At 45.5% G+C, this 20,299-nt stretch overlaps 1 protein-coding gene and 1 non-coding gene across 2 annotated transcripts in view; one reads left to right on the forward strand and one right to left on the reverse strand.

Moving 5' to 3' along the window:
* The window catches only part of LOC126209984 (ammonium transporter Rh type A-like), a 169,844-nt gene that overhangs the window by 129,626 nt on the left and 19,919 nt on the right, over positions 1-20,299 (forward strand). Inside the window, exon 6 of the mRNA XM_049939094.1 lies at positions 7,945-8,082. Within this exon, the coding sequence (XP_049795051.1) occupies positions 7,945-8,082 (138 nt within the window). The remainder of the gene's footprint in view (positions 1-7,944; positions 8,083-20,299) is intronic.
* On the reverse strand, positions 14,155-14,229 carry Trnal-caa (transfer RNA leucine (anticodon CAA)). The gene has a single exon. It is a non-coding gene; the product is annotated as a tRNA-Leu (tRNA).

Genomic DNA, 20,299 nt, shown 5'->3' on the forward strand with positions numbered 1-20,299 from the left:
AACATCGAGTATAGATTTAAGTGTCAGGAAGTCGTTTCTGAAAGTATTTGTATGGAGTGAAACATGGACGATAACCAGTTTGGACAAGAAGAGAATAGAAGCTTTCGAAATGTGGTGCTACAGAAGAATGCTGAAGATAAGGTGGGTAGATCACGTAACTAATGAGGAATTATTGAATAGGATTGGGGAGAAGAGAAGTTTGTGGCACAACTTGACTAGAAGAAGGGATCGGTTGGTAGGACATGTTTTGAGGCATCAAGGGATCACAAATTTAGCATTGGAGGGCAGCATGGAGGGTAAAAATCGTAGAGGGAGACCAAGAGATGTATACATTAAGCAGATTCAGAAGGATGTAGGTTGCAGTAGGTACTGGGAGATGAAGAAGCTTGCACAGGATAGAGTAGCATTAGAGAGCTGCATCAAACCAGCCTCAGGACTGAAGACAACAACAACAACAACAACATGTCGGAGTTCGAAGGATGCTCTACACTCCATACTGCTTGGGGGTGTTGTGTGAGATACTAATCACCTCTCTAGGAACGTATTTTTTCGTGCATTGTGCTGTTACTCATACAAACAGTATCTTTGGTTGGAAGCATCAGAATTTTACTATGACGTCACGCAGTCTAGTGAAGGCTTAGCAGTGGTTTATCTATCTATTTCCTATATCTTTGGTTGGAAGTTGGTAGTTGTTTATAGAATTTGATGCGACGTCATTATTCCCACCATCGTGTACGTTTGTAACTCGTACACGGTGACGTCACGCACGGTGGTAATGAAGTAGCGACTTAACGACGATAAATAATTCGGACACATGCTGCATTGTGATTGGCTGAAGCATTATGACGTCGACACGATGTTCCTGTGCCATCGAGAGCAGTGGGATGAAGCTCATGTAATCATATCAATTATGTAAATTTTGGAAAGACATGAAAAAGTGTGGAGAAAAGCGTAAAATTATGGAAGATATCGAAAAATGTGGATAACTGCGAAACAACGGGTGAAATATACATAAATTGTGGAAAAAAAAAAAACACGGAAAAATGAGAGTGTTTACGTATTTGCCTGTGCGTGTTTCATGTTGGCGCCTCGAATGAAAGAAACCACGTAATATTAAATTGTTGTTAAGAAATTGACCTCGAGTGACGTGAGGTAAAGTAATTTGTTATTAAGTAGTAGACGCAACCTAAATCTGCCCCTATGCTGCCCAGCTTCAGAGTGAAACCTTCTCGCTCACGTGTTCCAGTTATGAAAGATGAAAATGAGGAGGGGGTGCTTCATTAGCAATGATCAATAATTCATGCAGATGCCGCACTGCGATTGGCTGAGAGAATCATTACGTCGACGTATCGTTGGGAACTGTCGGGTGGAGTTCTCGTCATTGTATAAAACACGAAAAAATGTGGAAAATATGTTAAATTGTGGAAGATTCGTAGTACTTCCATGTGTGAAAGGGTATGGTCTCTGCTGGTGATTGTAATGACGAAATTAACGTAATATTAAATTGTTATTAACAAACAGAGCTCGAGTGGCAGGGCTTAAGGTATTTCGTTATTACCAAACGGACACAATGTGATCGTCTCCCTGTGACATACAGTTCCAGAGTGAATGCCACCGATTTAAGTGCCCTAGTTATAAAAGCTGAAGATGCGGATGGGGTGCTTCAATCTCATTGGTCCGGGGGGACTGGGAGGAGAGGGAGAGGGTCAAGGAGGAGGGGGTGAGGGCTCCTCTAGTGACCTACCTCAATTTCCGGAGGTTCTGCGGGGTAAGGGGAGTGGTGGGTGACCTTTATTATAAGTTGTCTACAACTGCGTAACATGACATGGTAAGTTCTTATCAGTGATCTTGAGATAAGACCGTTATCTCACCTCAAATGCCCACCAATAAGCTATTACCATGGACTTCTTCTATTTCTTGAAACACGTTGTCTACCCTTACACAGGGTTCACTACTCGCCACAACACCACGGATTTTGAATGATCTCTTTTGAAATCCAGCAATGTTACTTTTAGATTCTCCTCAAGCTGACTTATAAAACACTTTGTGAAACTGAACAGTTGTAGAAATACTGTCCCAGCTTTATTAATTTGTAAACCTTTTTTATACACTCCTGGAAATTGAAATAAGAACACCGTGAATTCATTGTCCCAGGAAGGGGAAACTTTATTGACACATTCCTGCGGTCAGATACATCACATGATCACACTGACAGAACCACAGGCACATAGACACAGGCAACAGAGCATGCACAATGTCGGCACTAGTACAGTGTATATCCACCTTTCGCAGCAATGCAGGCTGCTATTCTCCCATGGAGACGATCGTAGAGATGCTGGATGTAGTCCTGTGGAACGGCTTGCCATGCCATTTCCACCTGGCGCCTCAGTTGGACCAGCGTTCGTGCTGGACGTGCAGACCGCGTGAGACGACGCTTCATCCAGTCCCAAACATGCTCAATGGGGGACAGATCCGGAGATCTTGCTGGCCAGGGTAGTTGACTTACACCTTCTAGAGCACGTTGGGTGGCACGGGATACATGCGGACGTGCATTGTCCTGTTGGAACAGCAAGTTCCCTTGCCGGTCTAGGAATGGTAGAACGATGGGTTCGATGACGGTTTGGATGTACCGTGCACTATTCAGTGTCCCCTCGACGATCACCAGTGGTGTACGGCCAGTGTAGGAGATCGCTCCCCACACCATGATGCCGGGTGTTGGCCCTGTGTGCCTCGGTCGTATGCAGTCCTGATTGTGGCGCTCACCTGCACGGCGCCAAACACGCATACGACCATCATTGGCACCAAGGCAGAAGCGACTCTCATCGCTGAAGACGACACGTCTCCATTCGTCCCTCCATTCACGCCTGTCGCGACACCACTGGAGGCGGGCTGCACGATGTTGGGGCGTGAGCGGAAGACGGCCTAACGGTGTGCGGGACCGTAGCCCAGCTTCATGGAGACGGTTGCGAATGGTCCTCGCCGATACCCCAGGAGCAACAGTGTCCCTAATTTGCTGGGAAGTGGCGGTGCGGTCCCCTACGGCACTGCGTAGGATCCTACGGTCTTGGCGTGCATCCGTGCGTCGCTGCGGTCCGGTCCCAGATCGACGGGCACGTGCACCTTCCGCCGACCACTGGCGACAACATCGATGTACTGTGGAGACTTCACGCCCCACGTGTTGAGCAATTCGGCGGTACGTCCACCCGGCCTCCCGCATGCCCACTATACGCCCTCGCTCAAAGTCCGTCAACTGCACATACGGTTCACGTCCACGCTGTCGCGGCATGCTACCAGTGTTAAAGACTGCGATGGAGCTCCGTATGCCACGGCAAACTGGCTGACACTGACGGCGGCGGTGCACAGATGCTGCGCAGCTAGCGCCATTCGACGGCCAACACCGCGGTTCCTGGTGTGTCCGCTGTGCCGTGCGTGTGATCATTGCTTGTACAGCCCTCTCGCAGTGTCCGGAGCAAGTATGGTGGGTCTGACACACCGGTGTCAATGTGTTCTTTTTTCCATTTCCAGGAGTGTATATGCACCTCACGTACTTTGTGGTCTGTCACTAAAAACAAATTTTTCGTGGCGTCATCTTTAACATCTCCCGAACACTTGCGCCAACTTACCATTTGTAATGAGTGGCTTCTCAGCCGGAGAAATAGCAAGTCAAAAACCTGTGCGACGCTTTGTTATAGTTGACGATATTAGTTACAAATGGTTCAAATGGCTCTAAGCACTATGAGACTGAGGTCATCAGTCTCATAGACTTAGAACTACTTAAACCTAACCAACCTAAGGACATCACACACATTCATGCCCGAGGCAGGATTCGAACCTACGACCGTAGCAGCAGCGCGGTTCCGGACTGAAGTGCCTGCAACCGCTCGGCCACAGCGGCCGGCCACGGTGTAACAGTCGTGAGTGTTAGTTACCTTTAAGATTGGACGTGGAACGTTGATGTTAATCATGGCGACAAAGACGCCATTATCAGCACCCCGCTGAGTTTGAAAGATGTCGTGTAACAGGGCTACCAGAAGCTGCGGTACTGCAGAAAGACTCGGCAGGAATGTAACCACTGTACGTGACTGCTGGCAGCGGTGGTCGCGACAATGTACGGTGGTAAAAAGACGGTGCAGCGGTCGGACATGAGGCACTACCTAGAGGCAAGACCATGGTTTAAGTCGTATGGCTCGGGCGCATGGGACTGCATCTGCAGCAGCAAGTTGAGAAGCTGTTGGCACACAGTGCGCAACAGACTGTTGTAAATCGGTTACTTCAAGGGCAGCTCCGAGCCAGTTGCGAGCATTCCACTGACCCCCAAACCACCTCCATTTGCGACTTCAGTGATGGCAAGCGAGAGTTCATTAGAGGGCAGGGTGGAGGTCTGATGTGTTTTCTGATGAAAGCTGGTTCTGCCTCTGTGTCAGTCATGGCCGTTTGATGGTTAGAAGGAGACGAGTTGAGAGGCTGCGATCAACATGTCTGCGTGCTAGAGACACTGGTCCTACATCTGGAGTTATGGCATGGGATGCGATTTGATATGACAGCAGGAGCGTTCTCGTTTTTATCCCACGCACCCTGACTGCAAATTTGTACGTCAGTCTGGTGATTACACATGTTTTACCGCCATTCATGAACCGGAATCCAAGGGGTGTTTTCCAAAACGATAACGCTGGCCCACATACCGTTGTAATAACCCAACATGCCTTTGCCCACTCGATCACCAGATCTGTGAGGTAATGGATGGGTTAAACAAAAGGTTTCGAACGATAGGCAAATTTTTTGATTTAACTAATGCATTTGATTGTGTTGATCAGAAAATATTGCTCCAGAAGTTGGGCCATTTTGGAATGTGGGGAGTAGCTCACAACTGCTTCACCTTTTACTTTAGCAACAGACAGCGAAAGGTCATTATTCACAGTGCTATGAACTGCAGTGATGTGGGGTCTGAGTGGGATACGGTAAAATGGGGGTGCCCCAGGGATCAGTGTTCAGGCCATTCCTGTTTTTTATTCATATAAGTGATATGCCCTCTTAGTATTATGGGTAACTCTAAAATATTGCCGGCCGCTGTGGCCGAGCGGCTCAAGGCGCTTCAGGTGGAACCGCGGTGCTGCTACAGTCCCAGGTTCGAATCCTGCCTCGGGCATGGATGTGTGATGTCCTTAGGTTAGTTAGGTTTAAGTAGCTCTAAGTCTAGGGGACTGATGACCTCAGATGTTAAGTCCATTAGTGCTTAGAGCCGTTTGAACCATTATATTCTAAAATATTTCTGTTTGCTGATGACAGTAGCTTGGTAGTAAAGGATGTTGTGTGGAACATTGGCTCAGTTTCAAATAGTGCACTTCACGACCTAAGTTCGTGGTTTGTAGAAAATAAACTAACGCTAAATCTCAATAAGGCTCAGTTTTTACAGTTTCTAACACACAGTTCAACAAAACATGACGTTTCAATTTCACAGAATGGGCATATGATTAGAGACAGTGAACAGTTCAAATCTCAAGGTGTGCAGATAGATGGTAAACTGTCGTGGAAAGCTCACGTCCAGGCTCTTGTTCAGAGACTTAACGCTGCCATTTTTTGCTATTGGAACGGCATTTGAAATACGTGATCGTTCGACACAAAAGTTATCCTGCTTTGCTTATTTTCATTCGCTTATATTTTTGGGTAACTCTTCCCATTCTAAAAGTACATAATATCGGGCAATAAGTGGTGTAAGTTGATGAAGCTCCTGTCGACCCCTGATCACGAGTCTGGGTATGTTGACATTGGCCTGAATATATATACCCCTTACTGTAATTTCTTGTTAACAATATTAGCTTATTCCCAAAAATAAGCGGCTGTCTTTCAGTTGATACTTGGCAGAAATCAAACTTGCATTTGGATCGGACTTTCTTAACTGTTGTGCAGAAAGGTGTGTAGTATACTGCTGCATCATTTTCAATAAGTTATCAAAAGAATTCACAAATCTTAGCAGTAATCCACGCGCTGAAGTGTTTCCTCATGGGGCACTCCTCCTTTTCTGTCGAAGAGTTCCTTGAAAAATTAAGCTGATTCTTGTTGTACTCTTCATTGTCTTTGCTTAAACTTAAGGCTTGACTTTTTCCGGGTTCATAAACATTTTATTTTTATAATTACCTTTCTGTTGTAATTTCATGTACTGACACGTTCCATGACCTTGGAGATTTGCTCCTCAGTTTGGTCCTACGGAACTTCACGTGCGAATAAATAAAATAAATAAAAATCTGTCTCCACTCGAGCACATATAGACATCATAGGACAACACCATCGTCATCCACGAACAGTATTAACCGCCCCTGTATTGACCGACCACATGCAACAGGCATCGACGTCCATCCCACAAACTGACATCCGGCAGCTATACAACTTATAGGCTTGCACGTTTGCATGCTTGCATTAACATCCTGACGGTCACACCAGTTATTAATGTACTAGCGCTTACAATGCCTTATTCCACGCTTATATTAATCCGTGATCTTGCCGTGTGAAACACTTAAGTATGTTACTTAGACAAATTATTCCCGAAATTTCATTGTTGTTGTTGTTGTGGTCTTCAGTCCTGAGACTGGTTTGATGCAGCTCTCCATGCTACTCTATCCTGTGCAAGCTTCTTCATCTCCCAGTAACTACTGCATCCTACATCCATCTGAATCTCCTTTGTGTATTCATCTCTTGGTCTCCCTCTACGATTTTTACCCTTCACGCTGCCCTCCAATACTAAATTGATGATACATTGATGCCTCAGAACGTCTCCTACCATCCGATCCCTTCTTCTAATCAAGTTGTGCCACAAATTTCTCTTCTCCCCAATTCTATTCAATACCTCCTCATTATGTGATCTACCCATCTAATCTTCAGCATTCTTCTGTAGCACCACATTTCGAAAGCTTCTATTCTCTTCTTGTCCAAACTATTTATCGTCCATCTTTCACTTCCATACATGGCTACACTTCATACAAATACTTTCAGAAACGACTTCCTGACGCTTAAATCTATACTCGATGTTAACAAATTTCTCTTCTTCAGAAACGCTTTCCTTGCCATTGCCAGTCTACATTTTATATCTTCTCTACTTCGACCATCATCACTTATTTTACTCCCCAAATAGCGAAACTCTTTTTCTACTTTAAGTGTCTCATTTCCTAATCTAATTCCCTCAGCATCACCCGACTTAATTCGACTACATTCCATTGTCCTCGTTTTGCTTTTGTTGATGTTCATCTTCTATCCACCTTTCAAGACACTGTCCATTCCGTTCAGCTGCTCTTCCAAGTCCTTTGCTGTCTCTGACAGAATTACAGTGTCATCGGCGAACCTCAAAGTTTTTATTTCTTCTCCATGGATTTTAATTCCTACTCGAAATTTTTCTTTTGTTTCCTTCACTGCTTGCTCAATATACAGATTGAATAACATCGGGGAGAGGCTACAACCCTGTCTCACTCCTTTCCCAACCACTGCTTCCTGTTCATGCCCCTCGACTCTTATAACTGCCATCTGGTTTCTGTACAAATTGTAAATAGCCTTTCGCTAATTGTATTTTACCCCTGCCACCTTCAGAATTTGAAAGAGAGTGTTGCAGTCAACATTGTGAAAAGCTTTCTCTAAATCCACAAATGATAGAAACGTAGGTTTGCCTTTCCTTAATCTTTCTTCTAAGGTAAGTCGTAAGGTCAGTATTGCCTCACGTGTTCCAATATTTCTACGGAATCCAAACTGATCTTCATTACTCTACATTAATTATTTTTGGTACTGTGACTTTTTCCGTCAGTGTGTTTACCACATTAACTTGTTTGTAAAGTAATCAGATGTTTGAAGCTATTTTATGCATGGCAGTTTCACTCTTTAACGAATCGGCGGTGCACTGGTGAGTTATGAAACCCTCAGATCGGTGTATATACATATTCCGTGTCTGCCTGCGGTGTCCAGGTCCAGGTCCAGAACGCGTCGCTGGCTGGAGGCGTGGCGGTCGGCGCCAGCTGCGACATGGTGCTCCACCCTGCCGGCGCCATCGGCGTGGGGCTGGTGTCCGGTGTCGTCTCCTCCATAAGCTACACATACCTGCAGGTAACGCGCACACGAATATCGTCTTGCAGAGGCGGACACCGTTTCTACCATTTTCAGAAATTCGTAATGAATGTCAGTCTTTGAGATACATACGAGCTTTTTTCGCATGAAAACTGACCAAGTGCGAGGAGGGCTCACGTACTGAGGGTTCCGTTGAAACTTAATGTATGTACACTCCTGGAAATTGAAATAAGAACACCGTGAATTCATTGTCCCAGGAAGGGGAAACTTTATTGACACATTCCTGGGGTCAGATACATCACATGATCACACTGACAGAACCACAGGCACATAGACACAGGCAACAGAGCATGCACAATGTCGGCACTAGTACAGTGTATATCCACCTTTCGCAGCAATGCAGGCTGCTATTCTCCCATGGAGACGATCGTAGAGATGCTGGATGTAGTCCTGTGGAACGGCTTGCCGTGCCATTTCCACCTGGCGCCTCAGTTGGACCAGCGTTCGTGCTGGACGTGCAGACCGCGTGAGACGACGCTTCATCCAGTCCCAAACATGCGCAATGGGGGACAGATCCGGAGATCTTGCTGGCCAGGGTAGTTGACTTACACCTTCTAGAGCACGTTGGGTGGCACGGGATACATGCGGACGTGCATTGTCCTGTTGGAACAGCAAGTTCCCTTGCCGGTCTAGGAATGGTAGAACGATGGGTTCGATGACGGTTTGGATGTACCGTGCACTATTCAGTGTCCCATCGACGATCACCAGTGGTGTACGGCCAGTGTAGGAGATCGCTCCCCACACCATGATGCCGGGTGTTGGCCCTGTGTGCCTCGGTCGTATGCAGTCCTGATTGTGGCGCTCACCTGCACGGCGCCAAACACGCATACGACCATCATTGGCACCAAGGCAGAAGCGACTCTCATCGCTGAAGACGACACGTCTCCATTCGTCCCTCCATTCACGCCTGTCGCGACACCACTGGAGGCGGGCTGCACGATGTTGGGGCGTGAGCGGAAGACGGCCTAACGGTGTGCGGGACCGTAGCCCAGCTTCATGGAGACGGTTGCGAATGGTCCTCGCCGATACCCCAGGAGCAACAGTGTCCCTAATTTGCTGGGAAGTGGCGGTGCGGTCCCCTACGGCACTGCGTAGGATCGTACGGTCTTGGCGTGCATCCGTGCGTCGCTGCGGTCCGGTCCCAGGTCGACGGGCACGTGCACCTTCCGCCGACCACTGGCGACAACATCGATGTACTGTGGAGACCTCACGCCCCACGTGTTGAGCAATTCGGCGGTACGTCCACCCGGCCTCCCGCATGCCCACTATACGCCCTCGCTCAAAGTCCGTCAACTGCACATACGGTTCACGTCCACGCTGTCGCGGCATGCTACCAGTGTTAAAGACTGCGATGGAGCTCCGTATGCCACGGCAAACTGGCTGACACTGACGGCGGCGGTGCACAAATGCTGCGCAGCTAGCGCCATTCGACGGCCAACACCGCGGTTCCTGGTGTGTCCGCTGTGATCATTGCTTGTACAGCCCTCTCGCAGTGTCCGGAGCAAGTATGGTGGGTCTGACACACCGGTGTCAATGTGTTCTTTTTTCCATTTCCAGGAGTGTATATACACGGTGTACATTAATGAAACCGACAAACTGGAGGGACAGATTCCTGACTGGAAATGAACGACGAGAGGTCCAGTGAGTACGTGTCCGTAAACGCATCATTTCCACGGCAGATGGCGCTGACGAATGAAAGTTCCTCTGACCGCGTGCCGCGTCTGTAGCTCACAAATAACGAATATGCAGACTGATGGAGCCAGTTCTGGTAAACGTTGCTTCATCGGTAAAAAGGACTGTTCACAGAAATTCCTTAATTGTGATGGTCTGGTTGTAACCCTTCCTCATGGGCCTACTGGATTGCGATGTAAATGACCGTGATCGCGTATGCTTGAAGAAATTTTAAAGTGTGCAAGGCTGTCGTTATTGAAGGAAAATAATAACGGTCAGCAGCAGGAAAGTGTACAACTTACCCTTCTGAAAGAAGAAACTAGTCTAAGCCCCTAGTCTAAATACTGATAATTTTGGAATGAGTTGAATTTAGTGCAATCGCAGGAGGAAAAAGGGTACAATGCAATATTTAATACAAAAAAATACTGATTAGCCAAGAAAGGATAATTAAACTGTCGCCATTCCACTAGCGCAATGAATATCCAAAATCATAAGAAAGGCAATGGCAAAGAAAATTAAGCAAATAATAATCACTGGTGTCGCAACAGAAGGTTATCGCGCTTGTCCTCAACACAACAATTCAAAAGAAAATAAACGAATCAGAAAGCTCTGAGCTCGCAGTTATTTATTCTGGAACACTAAAGTTTTGAAAGTAAAGTTTAATGAAGTTTCTGCTTAAACAATTAACTGGATTTAACTGAAACTGTGTCACATAAAAACTGACTTTGAATAACCTCAGCGTGAATTTATTTAAAATTTGGAAAAAGGAAAGCAGTTTACTTTTAATTCTTTAGAGACTGAATTGAATTTACTTTAAGCAAATTACGTTACTGTAAATAAGTGAAGTTAATACTCAAAACTGAAAATCCGTTAAGCCTTCGTTATGCAGTGCAAGAATGAACAGTTACTCAGACAGCAAAATGTAGACTGAAACTGGCCATTAGCAAAAAACAAAACCGGCAGTAAGCAGTTAACCAATTTTAATATTTTTACGACATTCGGTAATTGCATGTAAAGGAGTGGGACTCTGCATGGTAATAATGTCTGAGGACAATGGCAACACAGGTGCCCTACAACTATAGCAGGTTATTATTCAAGAAAATTACTAGAGTATGTGAAAGAAAAGCCTGTGTGTGGTCAGTTAATCTCTGTCAGTTAACAGGTCAATGATGTTGTACCTGTGTGAACGACGAAGCATGCAGCCGAAGACAGTGCTGAGCTGGTGCTGTTGCTGCTGCTAGCCGAGAACCACGAGTCGTCTCCAGAGCCACGGATAATTACGGGCCAGGCAGCAGTTAGAACTGCAGCTTGCTCTGCCTGTCCACTCCTACCAATGAAACACCTGTGCCTCCCCTGCCACGATCATAGCTACATACCGCGTCCGTGGGTTCGTCCAACAACCACGTCTGCACTCCTTCATGATTCAAGCTCCTCTGCTTCTTTTCTGCTCTTAGCGTGACACGTACTCTCCTTACGCAAAGATAAACAGCGAAACAGTTACTGCCATTTCGTCGTTGCCATCGATACATTTAAATAAAGTTCCCCTGGCTATTATCCATCGATTTACAGTATTTACATTATAATTACAATCAATTATATACGATGGTTGGAACTTGAACAGTGGCAACTATTTATTCACAAACGTAGTATGGAGGCAGAAACTCAAATATATAGTACATTCAAAATTTATTACAAAACAAATCTTTTTTTCATAGACTGTTTTCATACAGTTCCATCATTTATATTTTTTTATAATATTTAATTTACTTTTTTAGCATTTACATTAAATACAATCACTATTTTTTCAAGTATTTACATTGCTCATACAGTCTTTCAAGTTTTGAAAAGATAAGACCACTTTAGTTGCAAGTCCTTTATTTATAGGCACAATAACTTTCGCAACATACTAGTTGAATCATCAGGGGCAATTTATACACATTGATAAAGACAAAGACTCACGTAAGGCAGAAAGAACACGTAACTAAAATGAAAAAAAGTATATTCAGGACGAACATACTCGCGAAATCAAGCCATATTCATGTCGAAAGAAGAGAATATGATGACCCAACGTTCCTAGTCATAAAAGTTTAGCTACGTAGCGGACGCCAAAAATAAAATAACATAGAATGCTCCCATGATACTTAGGAGGAAACTAATGAGAAGAAGTTATAATAAGGGACTACCAGGTAAGTAAAATACTGAAAACCACTGTCCTCGGGTAACAGTAACTGGTGAGCTAGCGGGGTCCGCAAAGCAGAGACAGCATATAACCATCTACGGAATAACGTAAAATTAAGCAGTTAACGCTCCCTCAATGGCCTAAAATGGATTAGAAACCTGTTGGTAAAGACCTTGTTATTCAGTCTTAAAGATTGTGGTCACTCCCTCCAAAAGTATCCATTTTAAGCATGTGAGGCACCGTTAGCTGCTCAGTTTTCCAATAATATTGTAAAAGAAACGTAGAATCAAATGTGGCGATTCTCAACTGGAAAAACAGGCACGATTGATATTTGGCCGTCTGCCAAGAATGGGTATGCAGTAAAAATGGGGGGATTCTCATTTGAAAATACAAAGTTGTTCCGAGATGTCCCCTTTACTAATATTAGCCGATTTTGTCACCTAGAACATTTTTTTTCGCACGATGCGTATTTTTACAGATATTTAATTGTCTCATTTTTTTACAGCTTTTCTCTAGCCGTAATGGATAGGCACGCTAGTTAAGAGCTAGAACTGTCAGGGATTTATCACGTTTTCGGCAGCGACGTAATAAGACCATGTTATCGTTTGCGTTTTTTTGTGCTTCACACGACATATACCTGACCGCCGGCATGACACACAGGGCACCGCCTAGTCTGACGGTGATGGGACGCACGGGAGGTGCCAGGGTACAAAGGGAAGAGGGCCGGTCACGAGAGAGGCATATCGACCAGCTGTGTGTGACCTCTGCACGTCCTTTGTGGGGTTAGGGGCTGGAGTCCGCCGTATCAGCTAGGGACGGCACCAGAAAAACCATTCGTCGCACGCCAAGCGCTTCCCCTCAAGTTCCCGAACAGAGGGTGTTGCGGAAATAGCATTTGAATTAAGTCACTTTCGCGAAATGGTAACACAAATAAACTCACCGGACGAAGTCTTAAGAACCCCTTAAAAAAGTGTAAGAGAAAAATAACAACAGGCTACAGAGAGAGAGAGACGTGTGACATACAATAATAGCGAACTTGGCAATACTGCAAAAACTGTGTGGCAATTGGGTGTAAGTTCTCATCTCCATCTGCCTCCCTCCCTTTCTTCATCTCCTCCTCCTCCCCCACTCTTTCTGTTCATCACCTTCTCCTCCTCTCTCCCTGTCCATCTCTCCACCTTTTCCTCGCCAGTCTCTATCTTCTCCTTCCCCTCACCCCCACCCTCTCTGTCTATCTAATCTGCCCCTCTCTCTCTCTGTAATCTTGTGCTTTGTTTATTGTTATTGCCAACGAAACCTTGATAGGGGAATGGCTAAATCGCTTGAAATCATTGGTATGTGCTGTATGTGAGACTTGTCCTGCTGCAAGATCTTGGAGGATATTACGTTCGCCGGAACCGGGTTGCTGCTACGGTCGCAGGTTCGAATCCTCCCTCAGGCATGGATGTGTGTGATGTCCTTAGGTTAGTTAGGTTTAAGTAGTTCTGAGTCTAGGGGACTGATGACTCAGATATTAAGTCCCATAGTGCTTAGAGCCATTTGATATTACGTTCAATGACAGTATTTTTAGCCGCGCTGGATTAGCCGAGCGGTCTTGCGCTGCAGTCATGGACTGTGCGTCTGGTCCCGGTGGAGGTTCGAGTCCTCCCTCGGGCATGGGTGTGTGTGTGTTAGTCCTTAGGATAATTTAGGTTAGTGTGTAAGCTTAGGGATTGATGACCTTAGCAGTTAAGTCTCATAAGATTTCACACACATTTGAACATTTTTGACAGTATTTTTACTGTGCAAATTGGTACGATTACAAAGTGTCGTACGACCCACATTCTGTAGTAGTAATTTAATCATAGATCGATAAGCCATAAATAAACTTCCCAGTTTCCTGTTAAAATCGAGTATGAGGAAAAAACAAAACAGCGCACCGTTTTGTATACAATTTTGATTTAACTTCATGTACGAGGGAAGATCAGAAAGTAACGCACAGTAATTTTACTATCAGAAAGTTAAATATGTAACAAAAGAAAAAAAATCACAAATGATCTTACATTTTTATCTACTTTTCTGCATAGCCACCAACGTTCTTAACATATTTCTTCCATCGTGGTACCCTTTTCAGTATGCTCTCTTCGATGAAGTCTAGAATGAAATTTTCACTGTACAGCGGAGTGTGCGCTCATATGAAACTTCCTGGCAGATTAAAAGTGTGTCCTGGACCGAGACTCGAACTCGGGGCCTTTGCCTTTTGCGGGCAAGTGCTCTACCAACTGAGCTACCCAAGCACGACTCAGGTCCCGTCCTCACAGCTTTACTTCTGCCAGTACCTCGTCTCCTACCTTCCAAACTTCACAGAAGCTCTCCAGCGAGGAGAGCTTCTGTGAAGTTTGGAAGGTAGGAGACGAGGTACTGGCGGAATTAAAGCTGCGAGGACGGGGCGTGACTTCGATGAAGTCTGTTTGGATGGAGTAGAGCCATCTGCTGTCTGCTGACTTCGCTTCGCATCTGTCGCAAAGCGTTGGCCGGCCAGGAATTTCTTCATTGGACAAAACAGACGAAAGTCCGACGGTGCAAGGTCCGGACTTTATCGCTGGAACCTGGCGATTCTCACACGAACAGGAGCACCGAAATGGGTGCGAGCATTGTCACGAAGAAGTTTGACACCGTCAGCAGGAATGTTGCGCTATTTGTCGCAAAGTGCACAAATCAACTTAACCGGTGTTTTAATGTAGGCTGCACTATTCACAGTGGTCCCGTGTTCAGGAAGTCCACCAATGACACACCATGCATATCCCAGAACGCTGTCGCAAGCACTTTCTTAGCACACTGGGTCACTTTGAATTTTTTTCGCACTGGGGAACCAGCATGTTTACACTGAAACGTCCCCTTAGAAAAATTAGTGAATTACTCTGCTGGTAAACGTGTTAAGTTATTTCATTTTCAAACAGCTGAGCAAAACTGAACGTACACAGACATTTCTCTCTTTACTTATTCTGATCATCACAAAACTGGCACACAATATTTTTAGCGCAACGCAATCTGACTTTCAATAATCCCTACAAAAGAATGGCCCTGACTAACAATAACCTATACCTTTCATGAATCACTTACCTCACAAAAATCTTTGTTACTCGAACAACTGCAATACAGCGAGCGCCAATACTGCCAGCTAAATAAAAGATTCTAACTACTGATAGACATAGTTAGCAAATGAGAGATTTTGATAGAGAACAAACAATGTATTTACCTTAATAGTGTTCAAAAGTCATATGAGTTCATGATATCCAGTATTACAAATTTAGTCTCTCTGATGGACACACGTCCAGATCATCCGCTCTCAAAACTCCGCCATCTCTCTCCCCACATCCACAACTGCTGGCGGCTCACCTCCAACTGCGCAACGCTACGCGCTGTTAACAGCCAACTGCCCAACACTACAATAGCAAATTCCAACAATGCAAACCAGCCACAGAGTAGAGTTGGGCAACACGATTCTTTTTCACAATTCGATTCCTACGATTCAGTCTCACATTCCGAATCGATTCCTACGATTCGTTCACGATTCGTCCTAGTCTGCGATGGCACGATTCTTACGGAATGCAAAAAGTTCTACATCCTACTCACAGATGGCAGGACATATCTGAAATTGTCAATGGGGTTAGAATCGAACCGTCATGATAAGATATGCCAGAAATAGTTTATTTATAAGTAAACATACATATGACGTTACAAGTGTGATTCTCGATTTATACGTGTAATGCCTTAATTGATGAAAGGTCACGTTTGATTTGATTGCATCTATTGTTTTATTTCAGTATGCCAGGAAAGAGGAGTCGATTTCTGCGAAAGGTGGTGCAAAATTACGTGATATGCCAGTTTGGTTGTGTGGCTTGAACGTATCTAACTACAGACGTCCGTTTTATGGTAACAACTAAAACTATGTAGGTGAACTCAAAAAGCAAAAACCAGTCTAAATACAAAATTTCATCCAAATCGTTGGGGCCGTTTTCGAGATACGCGAAATATAATACATAATCCAAGTGCTATTGCTCGTGTGTAAAAAAAAGGTGTGTGTGTTTTGCATTGCATCTGCAACAAATAAGACGTACGTATTTATTCATTTTAATCGTGTGTATTGGGAGCTGTGTACTCGCTGTATATCGTTTCTGTCATCACTAGTTCGTGCATTACTCGCGCAAACTAAGCGGACGTCGGCGCGGTGGCTGATGGTAGCGATAGTAAATGGGAAATGCCTTTACGCTCGTTCCCGTCAGCCACCGCCAAGTGTCAGCTTGGTTTTCACGAGTAATATCACGGCCCAGGAACTTCGTTTGTTCGTTCCGAGCTTCCTTTGTTCACACGCATCCTCCACTTGACTGTCGTCTGGCGGTCGTAATCATTCGGCACGACTCGGCATGATTCGGAAGTTGCCTTCGAAGCATAGCGTACTAACAAGAATCGATGAATCGTTGGAACTTGGAATCGTCACGACTCGGAAACACGCAATCGTTCTTACGATTCTTTTGAACGACGATTCGTCCGTATCACGATTCGATTCTTACGATTCTTTATTTAGAGTCGTTCAAATGAACGACTCATTCACGAATCGCCACAACTCTACCACAGAGTACACACAGCACAGCCAATGATTTTCATACAGAGCGCTACATGACGTTACCAACATAAAAACCTAAACAGCCTACTTACTACATGCCTGCTTGGTTTCTGGCCTATAGTGGTACGCCAAAGACTCATTAACAGCCACGATTCCTTGCAGAAATCCATCCCCTTTGTAGCGTAACGTGTTAAGAATGATACAAGTTTGTCACCATTTGCTGGCCTCTGTAGTTTTCTCTCTTAGGCACCAGGCGAAAACTAACTTCACGAAATTTCAGCGTGTTATGAACAATATCATACACCGCACCATAGGAAACGTTGAACTACTGCGATAAGGTTCGCAGTGCACACGCCGGTCGTTCAAACTGTGGCCTCGTGGCACCGACATCCTGCGAGGTGGCGGCTGTTACCAGCCGTGCGGAGCGGGGCGAAGCTTCAAGGTTCGCACGGCCCCCTCCTAGGAATGCACACAACCTGGTGACATTGCTACGGTCCATATAGTTGTCGCCATACAAGCCGTGCATGTCGCAGTGAATTTCATTCAGTTTATGCCCTTTGGCCCACAAATATGGAACTTCACTTCGCTGCTCTTCACAGCCTGACGGCAGTAACATGAGACCCATGTTTGTTTCGCAGTTCAGGCGTCTCTCAAAAGAGCTGCAAGTGAAAACAAAATACCCTTCGTAGCGCAAACTCCAGACTGTATCGTCGAACCTTGCACCCAGCAGATTCCAGACGCCATATTTGTTTACAAATATGACAGTATACATCTGATGTGTTACGACAGCGAAAGGAACCTGTGACCACTGGGAGATGAAGAAGCTTGCACAGGATAGAGTAGCATGGAGAGCCGCATCAAACCAGTCTCAGGACTGAAGACCACAACAACAACAACAACAACATCTGTGAATCGGATGGATGACAAAAATCCCAGAACCGTAGTTGCCTGGTGGAAAAATACATGTACTATGTGCGCAGTTCGTGGTCTCACGCTAGCGTTCTCGCTTCCCGAGCACGGGGTCCCAGGTTCGATTCCCGGCAGGGTCACGGATTTTCACCTGCCTCGAGATGACTGGGCGTTGTTGTATCATCATCATCATCATCATCATTCATCCCCATTACGGTCGGAGGAAGGCAATGGCAAACCACTTCGGCTAGGACCTTGCCCAGTACGGCGATGCGGGTCCCCCTCATCGTCCCCTACAGTCAAGGAGTATGCGACCTCATCACATGTAACAGTTTATAATGTTTAAGAGCCGTATGTGTGTCACGTATTTTCCTATAAAAGCATCTGCGTCGTAATGTACATGAACAGTTACCACGAAGAGTGAGTTAGTGGAACAACTTCACCACAAGGGTCTTGTAGTAATTGACTGGTCCAAAATGATGCTTTCAACTGCAAGAAGAACATATGTTTGTGTGTATGTGTGTGAAATCCTAAGGGACCAAACTGCTGAGATCATCGGTCCTAGACTTATACACTACTTTATATTAACTTCAACTAACTTATGCTAAGAGCAACACACACAGACACGCATGCCCAAGGGAGGACTCGAAACTCCGGCGGGAGAGGCAGCGCAATCTGTGACATTGCGCGTATATAAGATATGTGGTTTGATTATTGGACCTTCAGGCTCTGGGGAGACTAATTGTTTTAACTCTGGTAACACACTTTGGGAGTCCGATAAAAACCCTGGTTCATCGAAAATATAAACTATTGCAGGAGTTTTTGCACGGGATTGAGGGAGTAATATTTCAGACAGTCAGAAAACGTAGCGATAGTCCACTGTATGAAAATATAAAGCCAAAGAGCGTACCCATGGTGGATGGGCATGGTAAGACGCTAAATTGCACGTACCGAGAAAGGAGAAACATATTTTACCACATTTATACGCCTCAGAAGCATTCAAACAGTTTTGATAATAATGAACAAAATGAACTCCTGGGAAAGACAATATTTCGATTAACACATTCTTCGCCGTTCTGAAAAACAGGCGCTTTAAGAGACACCAGAAAGTTATTACTGAGTCACACTTCAAATTATTCTTGCAAAAATCAAAGAAAATTATAAATTTCGGACATATGAATTTTAAATCGCATAAACAGTGTGAGTTTATAAGTTTCGTTATTCAATAGACTATTTAATAATATGCCCAGTTCATACATGAACATTATTAAATCCCTGTTATAAGAACTGAAAACAAATACACTGTAAAACAAAAAACTTATGCAAGCAGTTTATGACTTGTGATCGATTAACAGAGTAGTTGGCTGTCCTCTTGTGGCAGATCGTGCCAAATTCCGTCCAGTTGGCGTATTAGATCGTCAAAACCACGAGTTCGTTAGATGGCCCTGCCCTCGGTGCTGCAAACGTTCTCAGTTGAGGAAAGACCCGGCGACTTTTGCTTACCAAAGTAGTGTTTGGCAAGCACGACGAAAAGCAGTAGAAAATCTCGCCGTGTGCGGGCGGGCGCTATCTTGGTGAAATGTAAGCCCAGGATGGCTTGCCATGAGGAGAAACAAAGCGGGGCTTACAATATCGTCGACGTACAGCTGCCCTGTAGGCAATGACAACCACAGGATCCTGATATGAAATGCCACCCCGTGCCTTCAGCCCTGGTTGTCGGGCGACAGTCGGGTTATCCCGTCGCTGTCTGGGACGTCTTCGCCGGTCATTCCCGCTCAGTTCGAAGAGGAACTTATGAATAAACACAATTCTACTCCATCCAGTGAGATTTGAGGCCGAATGTGCCCGGTACCACTGAGAATCCTTCAAATGGTTCTGAGCACTATGGGACTTAACTTCTGAGGTCATCAGTCCCGCCGGCCGGTGTGGCCGAGCGGTTCTAGGCGCTTCAGTCTGGAACCGCGCGATCGCTACGGTCGCAGGTTCGAATCCTGCCTCGGGCATGGGTGTGTGTCATGTCCTTAGGTTAGTTAGGTTTAAGTAGTTCTAAGTTCTAGGGACTGATGACCGCAGATGTTAAGTCCCATAGTGCTCAGAGCCATTTGAACCATTTTTTTTCATTACTCCCCTAGAGCTTAGAACTACTTAAACCTAACTAACCTAAGGACATCACACTTCCATGCCCGAGGCAGGAGTCGAACCTGCGACCGTGAGAATGGGCTCGTTGGCGTACAGAGGGCTCTCGTAGTCGGTGCAAGGGGCGGGCTGAGCTGGGCTCCTTTCTGTGGCCGCCTGTTGACGGTCTTCGTGGCCAGTGAAGTGCCAGCTGCACGTCGGAACGACGACAATGATGAATTCGGGGCTCTGAGTTAACCTCCGACGATTGCTCGGTCTTCACGTTCTGCCGTGTGTCTAGGTCGACTGCTTCCTTCTTGACACTGTGTTCGGCCATGGTTCACCCATTCCTGTCAGCATCGTCGAACAGTTGCATCGCTCCTGTCCGAATGTCGACCGATTCGCCGGTAATTTAAATCCTCTTCTTTGAGCCCAACTACACGTTCCCTCTCAGATGCTTACATCTCCGTACTTCGTTCACGCGCCTGTCTGCGAGGCGTGATTACTGTTCGGGTGAGTACACGGAATGAAAGATTCTGTGCCTTAGTATCGACCTGTCCCCGGTTTACTGTACTTGCCAAATGTGCGGTGAAACAGGGCTGCAACATCACACATTTAACCATCGGCTCCCAAAGCTTACATTTAGTCATTTTCAGTCGACACATGTTGAGCCATGCAAGGCTCGCCATCCCATCATTTGGTATTTTACACTCTGT

This window comes from Schistocerca nitens, chromosome 10 (assembly GCF_023898315.1).
Source record: "Schistocerca nitens isolate TAMUIC-IGC-003100 chromosome 10, iqSchNite1.1, whole genome shotgun sequence".
Taxonomy (NCBI): Eukaryota; Metazoa; Arthropoda; class Insecta; order Orthoptera; family Acrididae; genus Schistocerca; species Schistocerca nitens.